At 36.1% G+C, this 10,377-nt stretch overlaps 1 protein-coding gene across 1 annotated transcript; it reads left to right on the forward strand.

Annotated features, from left to right (window-relative positions):
• The first annotated feature begins 669 nt into the window (after positions 1 to 669).
• LOC149024872 (protein MOTHER of FT and TFL1-like) lies at positions 670 to 2,666 on the forward strand. The gene is made up of 4 exons (XM_089143543.1): positions 670 to 864; positions 967 to 1,028; positions 1,123 to 1,163; positions 2,443 to 2,666. The coding sequence occupies exons 1-4, from the start codon at positions 670 to 672 to the stop codon at positions 2,664 to 2,666; spliced, it is 522 nt and encodes a 173-aa protein (XP_088999669.1).
• Positions 2,667 to 10,377: the final 7,711 nt, after the last annotated feature.

Below are 10,377 nucleotides of genomic sequence, written 5' to 3' on the forward strand. Positions count from 1 at the left end.
TCCCACTTCACATGTACTTGTGTTCCTTTAATCTCAATCATACCTTTACATCATTTCATGGCGAACAACAAAAACAATTTAGAGAATGTTGAAATTGTCACCAAAGATCAACTTATGCTTCAATACCACAATTTGCATCAAATAAGAGTTACTAATGTCTCTTTAAAGATTGATGATGGTAAACTCTTAGTTCTATGAATTTGCTTAAATGGGAAACAGATAGAATCATTTCATTTTCTTTTCGATCTTGAGTGTTTGGGCTAATTTATGTGCACCTCACTAATCCTCAAATAATTCTATATTACTTCACAATCAGTAATTTTTCACAATTGTTTCCAAGGAAAAGCAGCAAAGGATTTCATTGAATTATTTAAATAGAATACGTCAAATTGGGGGTGGGGGGAGTGTGCGTTACAGAGAGGTTTAAGTTTTCCTGCTGCAACGTAGCTGGCTAGTGCCTCTTTTACTTCTCATCCTGTGGATGCGAAGTGCAACCCTCTTGTTGATTTACTTTATTCCCTTCTCACATTTTTAATCTTATTTTCTGTTACTACGGCTATAAAATCCCTCCTTCTCCCAGCTCTCTTGTCACAATCGATTCTTTCATTCTCTCATCTTTCCCGTCAGAGTTCTCATTCTCTTCCTTTTTCTCTCAGAGCTTGGTTAATAATGTCTACCTCTGTGAACCCATTGATTCTTAGCGGAGTGATAGGTGATGTGGTCGACAATTTTCAGTCTTCAGTGAGAATGTTTGTGAAATATGGCCCTATGAACGTTGCCAACGCCTCTGAATTCTACCCTTCCATTGCCACTGATCCTCCTACAATTCAGATCGGTGGCGATCGCAATGAATTTTTCACTCTGGTTTGCTAGTTCCTTAATTATGTTTTTGTCATTATAAACTTGCTTCAAGTTTTTCCTCTTCTTGTTTATATCTTCCATGACATACATTGTGAATTGGTGCAGGTGATGACAGACCCAGATGCACCAAGCCCCAGCGAACCCTCCATGCGTGAACTGGTCCATTGGTATTATCTACTGCACTACTGCCTTTTCTCTCTGATCTCTTTCGCAATCTCTAGTTTTTTTTTTCTTTTAATAATTTCTCAGTTCTGGTTGCAGGATCGTGGTGAATATACCTGGTGGCACCAATCCCACCCGCGGTATCTCTATTCTCTCTCACTCTCTCTTCATCTCTAGTGTATTCTTACCTTTGAAATTTTCAGTTTCAATAGTTTTCCTAGTTCGGTTTCATTATGTGCTGTTCAGATTTTGATATTCTTTATCATGTTGACCAACCCCCAAAAAAACCTGCTTGGAGATTGCAGCCTCCAAGGGTCTTGCATGTGTTTTATGAGTTTTCTATCCTCAATCCATCTGAGGTAGAGATTTGTGCATCCTTCACACCATTTCATTACATTTTAGAAGGGATCCTACTTCTGAGTTTTAATAAAATAATTCAGAAGTAGAACCCATGATGAGGTGGGAGCACTTACGGGAGAGGATGTGGAATCATCTTTTTTATGGGTGGATCCAAGTGGAATCCAACCATCTAATTCTTATGTTTATGCCATATGGGTGTGAGTTTGGATTCTCTACTTGGAAGGGCTTTTTGGATGAGTATCCAATGAGTTTCAACATTCAATCAATGTAATATTCTAATCAAAAGGCTAATGTCAATTCAATGAATACACTTAGATTGGAATATTACATGTCGTTGAATCCTATATAACTCATTGAACACTCACTGAGACATTTCCTCAAAGGAGAGAAGTCAAATGCTATGAGTGTAGGTCTTAATGATGAATCAATCTAATAGATTTAAATCTATCTTGTTGCCTGCTGTCCACTTACCTGATGCCTTATATCTAAATCATTCCAATAACAACCTCTTCTATAAGTGGAGATCCTCTCCACATAACCTGGCCCTCCACCCATACAGTCATACTCATATGAGTGTGAGACCTACTTTAATTATTTTTGTTTGACAAAAACAAACTTTGTAAGTGTGGATCCCACACTTATATGAATGTGACTATATGGGTGAAATGACAAGCTGGGTGGAGAGGATCTCAACTCCTTTGCTACCCAAAGGAAAAACATATCAATAGCAACCCAATTTGAAATTTGAAATTCAAAATTCAAAAGAGAAATTCAATAGCTACCCAATTTGAAATTCAAAATTGATGTGTGAACCACGTGCAAAGAAGTGGCCGTTGAATTGGATATTTGGAGATATAGCATCTTTTAAGTAAGGAGCAGCGGAGCAGAAAAAGAATAGTAGACAATAGAAGATCAAATTTAATTTTAGTTTGATGTGAGGCTTGTACAAGTTAAATTTACAAGGAAACATATAATGGCTAGAGGTTTAGAGAATATTTGAGAATATACACCATGATGTGTTAATGTGACTAACAATGTTGATTTACTGGCAATTGGCAGGGCGAGAGATAGTGCCGTATGCAGGCCCCCGCCCACATTTAGGGATCCATCGCTACATATTTTTGCTTTTCAAACAGAGAGGCCTATTGCATGGAGTCCAGCAACCGGAAACTCGACAAAATTTCAGTACGAGGAGATTTTCCAATTACTTTGGGCTCGGTCGTCCGGTGGCCGCTATATACTTCAATGCTCGTAGGGTGCCTGCCAGCCTCCGCGACCGCTAAATACTTGTATCTGATAGCCATACCTAATGTGGTTTGGGGGTTTCAGCTTTGGGAGCTAGCTAGGGTTGGCCATGGAATTCTATCACTATGGTACTATGTATGTCCTTAATAGTGAAAATTGAAAACTATAGACATATTATAAACCTTTCAATCTCCTATTCCTATTTTCGCAAATAAATACTTCTCTTTTTAATGCATGGCCACATGATGTTAAATTGACATTGGCTGATGTTTTTCAATTGTCTTTGCATTTGCAATACTGTACTTTTGTGAATGCTCCAAGGGAGAACAACATGAGTGCATGATAGCTGAATGCTTAGTAGGGAGGATCCGATTGATTTTGTGTATGGCACCATGGCCACTTTCCGAACCCTGGTTATTTGTCGCATGGCCATCTACACGCTAATTCATTAAATTTCCTTCATAATGGTAGTGATACGATTTTAGACTCCTTAATTTGGGATAAAACAAAAGATGGTAAGTTCACTATGAAGTCTGCTTATCATCAATGTTTAGTTATGGTTGATGAGTGAGAAACCTAGTCCAAGACCAAGTCATATCATTACTAAGGAACTTGCTTTCTTTTAAATCTTTGTAGATGTATCACTGGATAATACTTCACATAGAGGAGGTAGAGGTTGCATTATGTAGAATTACAAAGACAGTTTTGTGGCGGCTCAAAGCAAATGTGGACATGGTTCTTCGGCAACTATAGCTGAACTTGAAGACATAAGAGATGACATTCTTCTTGGCTCTTCTTTAGGAGTTGTAGATTTGCATATCCATTTGGATTGCTTATATGTGATATTTGGTCTCCAAGGTCTCCAATCCTCTTTAGATTGGATGAATTTCAGTTTTATTAAGGACATTTTGAGACTTTGTTCTTTGTTTAGTAAGATTTCGTTAGTTATATTTCTAGGGATGACAATGGTTTTGCTAATTTCTTGTTGGGTGCCTACAGATTCTCCTTGAAGAAAATTTGGTGGGGGTACACTACCTTTGTTTATTGTGGATTCTTCTCATTTGTATAGATTCTTTGACCTAAACTCTTCCATATATATATATATGCTTTTTTGCTTTGGCCAAAACAAAAAAAAAGGTTTCAAACTTCTTATTTATGAATACTGGGATCAGGCATTGGATATGCATCATATTCTAGAAGATGTTCTACTTTTATGTAATTCATTTGATTTGGTGACTTTCAAATTTATTCAAGGGCGTGATGTCCTTGGGAGGTAGGCTTTGTCAATTTTACACTAGGCCAATTGGCCTAGTTCTCCCCCCTAGGTAGTTATTGGGTATTGTCCATCTAGATGTTTTCATCGGGGTGGTTTCTAATAATTTTTTTTTACCAAAAAAAAAATCAAAAGATAATAAATCTATTTATAAATAATTAGGAGAACAAATCATTCTTGAGGACCATCGCAAGTTGCTTGGTTGGTAAAGCCAAGACCTCTTAGGCAGTGTTTGGCATGATTTTTTATTTTTGTTTTATGCTTGAATAAATAAAAGTGGTGGTGGTTGATACAATTTACACAGTCTATTTCTATTTAAAAAAGAGCTGAAAAAATACAAAAATTAAAAATAGGTCTCAACCTGTTTTTGATTTTTTGGCAGAAATGAATTTCATTTGTTTTTCGCAGTGCTTCTTAAAAGCAAACGTGATTGTAATGGTTAAGAGTGAGGCTAAAAGGGTAATTTACATTTCAAATTAAATGTAATTGTTTTCTGTTCCACAACTTTTTATCTCTTCCTTAAACCCATTGTTTTTTTCTAAGGGTGTCAAAACCTAACCTGGGGTGTTAAAACCGGACCGAACCAGCCTGTTATAGCCCGAACCGAAGCTTAATGGGCTGTTTTGGGCTGAACAATTTCAGCTCGCACTCGTTCGGGCTGGGTCCGGCAAGCCCATGTGTGGCCCGCTAGCCCAAACCATTTGGCTCAAAACCAGCCCGAACTTGAACCAACTAGTTAAACCCGCTATAAATTAAATAAAATAAATTTACATGTAAAAGACGGAAAACCCCCAAGTATCCATTTTTCTATCCTTAATTGTTTTCCTTTGGAATATGCAAACAACAAGCCTATTAAAGCCTTTGTCATTTGGAAGATGAGTTTAGTAAATATTTAGCAAGTGTATTATCATTTGAAAATCTTTTAATGCTTTATTTTGATCCATTTTTACAAGTGTCAAGAAGGGGGAGGAGAATAAGCAAAGACAACCCACTAAAATTCATCAAAATGCTAAAATTCATCAAAATGTCAGTTTTCTTTTGTATATTAGTTTTATAATTTTTTATTTCTTTGTAAAAAAAAAGGTTTTTGATTTTGAATACCCAACACAAGAGACTTTGAGAGAACTTAATGCTTCTATGTGTTCATATGCTCTTGATAAATTCTACACATCTACAAGGTCCTCAAAACATATAGCTAGTAAATCCGAACTTAAACCATTAGGAAACCCAATTATAAACCGTTAGCCCAAACCGTTAGTCGGCCTGAACCCAAACCGCACTGGCCCAAAATTGGGTCAAAACCGTTGCTTTCTTAATGAGCAGTGTTTGTGCTTGAGTAATTTTCAGCCCGAAACTGGCCCAACCCGAACCATTGACACCCCTAGTTTTTTCACAGCCTCTCTTTTTGGCAGCTCCAGCTTCTTGCCACTCATGTAAACAGGCAGATTTCTGTTGACCAAAAAGCAAAAAGACAGGCATGTTTCTTCATTTTAATCCATTCTGACGTGTTTTCGAAAATAATGGTAGTGGCTGTAACGGTAGGAAGGGTGAAAGTACAGAGCTGGTGCGTGGCGAGGAACAAAGCAAGTGCACAGGAACTGCATATGGCGTTGGACTACGCATGTGGGGCAAGGGGGACACAAGCTTCTGATACTTACAAACACAGTGGGGAAGCACAAGCTTCTGGCATTTGTGAGTTGTGACTTTAGCAGCATTGCCTATATTGACATTTTCGATCATTCATCTCTCTAGGGTTAGCTTTGCCTGAGTAAAACTAAATTATCACTCAAGGAAACTTCTCTCGAATTTGTTTACCTCAGTCCACGAGTAAATAAATCAGAGTTGTACCTTTGCATCTGGGAACTGGGAGTGGCGATCTTTAGGCAAGCAAAACGATTTACCTAGAGAATCTATGCTAAGCAATGGTGAAGTTCCGGGATTCTAGTATAGATGCCTATATGAATATTTGATAATACAAAGAAAATACATGAGTCAACCACAATGTTTATTTGAAGTTTTGATAATTTATGTGCATATCTATGTTTGGTTGCAGTTTATGGATCTTGCATTTATCCATCTTCTCCTAGGTATGCTTAAAGTGAGGCTAATACGGTAATTCATTCTTGCATTGCTCCTGGCCACGCACCTGCAGCTCTAGGCTTTCACCCTTCCCATGTAAACATGCAGGTTTCCTCATTTTTATAGAATGACATACCAAATGTATTTTTTAGTAGAATTTTTTTTTGCTTATTGGTTACCAAACGTTTTTTTTTTCTTTGCTATTTAACTCAAAATGATTTTTCAAGTACTGGTTTTTAAAAAATAAGTAAAAATGAAAAATGAAAGCCATGCCAAACACACTTTTAGCAAAGATGTCTTGGGTTTGAATTTACCTGATGATATATTATGTAATACCCTAATTCCCAATATATACACTGATAAGTCACAATTGCAACGGTTAACGCTCTTGACAGTTAACCCCCCCCCCTTGATCAACGTCTCTCTCTCTCTCTCTCTCTCTCTCTCTCTCTCTCTCTCTCTCTCTCTCTCTCTCTCTCTCTCTCTCTCTCTCTCTCTCTCTTATATTGGTAGTCTTCATGGAAAGGGATAATTTTTGACCAATAGACTTTGTTTGTACACACTTGTGTTTAAGAGTTGAGTGAATCCTCTAGGGTTGAATGAGTCCCTACCTTAGGTTGAGAGAATCCTCAAGTTTTTTTTTTTTTTTTTTCTTCCTTTCTTGTATTATCATTCAAGATTAATAGTGAAGATCATCATTTGCATTGTCTCAAAATTGGATCCATTGGCTGCATCATTTGGCATTAGAGCAAAGTTCAATTTAGAAGCATCATGTCAAGAAGGAACGTTTATATGTTAATAATGCAAGAAATTGCATTATGAGATGAGATGAATCAATTGAAGGAAGCAAATCAAAACCTCCAACAAATGATGCAAGAGATTTTGTACCGACTTCCTACAATGGCTTCTAACACTCATCAAACAAGAGAAGCAAACTTTTCACATCCCAAAGGAGCACTAAAGTGAGGATCGTGATGTCTCTTCAAGTTTTACATCCATTCAATCCCAACAAGCACATCCACAAACACTTTGGGCAATTGAGCAGCTAGCACGAGCCTTGGAGCAATCCTATAAAAGCATACGGGTAGACGTAAATGACTTTGATGGTAAACTTGATCCTTAACTCTATGTTGATTGGATTGTTTCTATTGAAACTCTTTTTAAATGGAAAGAATTATCGGAAGAGAGAAAAGTTGATTTTGTAGCCACAAAACTTAAGGGTCATGCCTTGATTTGGTGACGACAATTTCAACAAAGTTGAGAAAGGAGAGGACTCCGCCCAATTAACAATTGGGAGGATATGAAAGAAAGATTAGTTGAAAAAATTTTCCCTCTTGATTTCTCTCAAACTTTATAAAAAAAAAGTTTTACCATCTTCGGCAAGAAAATGATCAAAGTGTGAATGACCACATCGAAGAATTTTTTAAATATTTATATCATCTTGATTTACAAGAAAATGATGACCAATTGGCGGCTAGATATGTTAGTGGTCTAAAGCTTTCTATTCAAGATGAGATTGTTTTACACCATTTGAACACCCTTGATGAAGCTCACCAATTAGCCATTAAAGCCTGAAAAAAATTGAAGAGAAATTCTTCTAAACGGTTTGAGAGGGCTCCCAATACTACTATAAGAGATAAAATTATTGCAAGGGACTATTCAAGGGCTAGAAGTGATGAAAAATCAAAACCCATGAACAAAGACTAAAATAAGGGTAAATAAAATTCTAATGTGTGTTATCAATGTGGGATGTGGGTCATTTGTCATTTTCTTGTCCTGCTAAAAAGAAAGAAAATCGAATCAATTTGATTGAGGGTAATGGGGAGGAAATTACCTATGAAAATGATCAAGAAGACGCCATCCCTCGAGAGTATTGTGATCCCGATGGTGTGGCTAAAAGCCTTGTTATTAAACATGTTTTGACCACACCTAAGTGTTTAGAAAATGACCAATGGCTAAGAAACAATATTTTTCACACTTATTGTACTACTTATGGAAAGAAATGTCTAACATTAATTGATTTCCAGAAGTTGTGAAAATATGGTTTCTAAAGAAATGGTTGAGAAATTAAATTTGACTTGTGATAAACATCCCAAACTTTATCACATCTCTTGGTTTAAAAGGGGAGGTGAAGTCCTCGTTGGAGAAAGATGTTTGATTAAATTCTCTATTGTGATTAACTGAGGTTCCAATTCTTGCTTTGCCTAACTTCAATGATGTATTTGAAGTTGAATGTGATGCTTCACATATAGGCATTATAGCTTTTTTAAGCCAAAAGGTCTGGTCACCCCATAGCAATTTAGTGAAAAACATAATGATGCCAAAAGACGTTACTATACTTGTGACCTCGAATTTTATGCTATTGTGCAAGTTTTGCAATTTTGGCGTCATTATTTGATTAACAAAGAATTTGTCTTGTATACCGACCATGAGGCTCTAAAGTTCTTGAATTCTCAAACAAAATTGAATTCAATGCATGCAAATGGGTCTCATACATTCAAGAATTTAATTTAATAATTCACCATAAATCCGGTATTAAGAATAAAGTTGTCGATGCTCTTAGTTGAAAATATTGTCTTCTCAAGACATTGTCTTATGAAATCATTGGGTTTTCAATTTTACTGAAAAGTTACAAAAGTGATCCATATTGCTAAGGTTTGGGGACAATGTGAAAATAATGGAAGTGATAATTTAACATTTTTTTATTGGATACTTGTTTAAGTGAAATCAACTTTGTCTATCAAATAGGTCTCTAAGACTTTATGTCAACTACATGGTGGTGGTTTAGGAGACCATTTTGGTAGAGACAAAACTTTAGCATTAGTTAAAGATCATTATTTTTTGTCCAACTTAAAGCATGATGTGGAAAGATATGTTAAGTAATGTATAATTTGCTAAAAGGCCAATGGAAAGGTTCAAAATCATGAGCTTTATCAATCATTACCTATAATCGAATCACCCTTGCGAAGACTTGAGCATGGACTTCATTGTAGGACTCTCAAGAACTCAAAGAGGTTTTGATTATATTTTGTAGTGGTAGATAGGCTTTCAAACATGCTTCATTTTATTCATTGCAAGAATACCTCCAATGCCTCAAATGTGGCAAAACTATTTTTCGACGAAATAGTGAGGTTACATGGTGTTCCTAAAACAATTACCTCGGATTGTGACACTCGGTTTGTGAGCCACTTTTTGATTACTTTGTGGAGACTTATGGCATTAAACTACAATTTTCAAGTGTTTATCATCCAAAAACCAATGGCCAAACTGTGGTTGTGAATAGATCACTTAATGATTTGTTTCCTTGTCTTGTAGGTGACCATCCTTGTCAATGGAACTTGATTTTACAACAAGTAAAGTTTGCCTAGCTATAATAGTTCGAAGTGTCAATCCATTCAAAAATATCCCTTCGAGATAGTGTATGGAAGAAGCTCAAGTCACATCTTAATTAGATTGTGTTTTGATTCCAAATCCTAGTAAGAGAAATCTAAAAGCAAAAGAGCTTTCAAATCATATTCATGAAATTCAAACAAAAGTTTGAGCACAACTTCAAAGGGCCAATGAACGATACAAAGAAAAGGGCCAATGAATGATACAAAGAAGATGTCTATATTCATCGACACCATGTAGAATTTGAAGAGGATGACTTGGTGATGATATATTTTTCAAAAGAGAGGTTTCCAAGTGGAACATACAACAAACTCAAGCAAAAGAAGATTGGTATTTGTCGCATCCTTAAGAAAATAGGATATAATGTCTATCACATTGAGCTACCCGAAGGCATGAATGTTAGTCTTATTTTTAACATCTTAGATCTCTACCCATATTATGGCAATCCAAACTCAAGGACGAGTTCTTCTCAAGTGGGGGTGGATGATGAAGTCACAATTGCAACGATTAAGAGCATTTAATGCTCTTGACCATTCAAACCCCCCCTTTTCTCAACAGGTATGTCTCTCCCCCTCTCTAACATTCCTCTCTCTCTCTCTCTCTCTCTCTCTCTCTCTCTCTCTTCTATATGTATTGGTAGTCTTCATGGAAAGGGATGTTTTTGAAAAATAAACTTTGTTTGTATACACTTGGGTTAAAAAGTTGAGTGAATCCTCTAGGGTTGAATGAGTCCACTCTTTAGGTTGAGAGAATCCTCAAGTTTTCCATTTTATTGTATTATCATTCAAGATTAATAGTGAAGATCATCATCATTTGCATTGTCTTTCAATATTGGATCCATTGACTACATCATACAAAAAATAAAAAATAAAAAATCATTCTTGAGGATTTAAAGTGAGTGATAACAAATTATTAAAGGAATTCAAACATAGGTCATCTATCTATAATTGATGGGGTTGAATCTTGGATAGATTTTTCTATAGTTGTGTTGAATTTGAAACATAAAT

Source organism: Hakea prostrata, chromosome 2 (assembly GCF_041222555.1).
Source record: "Hakea prostrata isolate BN-2017 chromosome 2, UWA_Hpros_2, whole genome shotgun sequence".
NCBI classification, from domain to species: Eukaryota; Viridiplantae; Streptophyta; class Magnoliopsida; order Proteales; family Proteaceae; genus Hakea; species Hakea prostrata.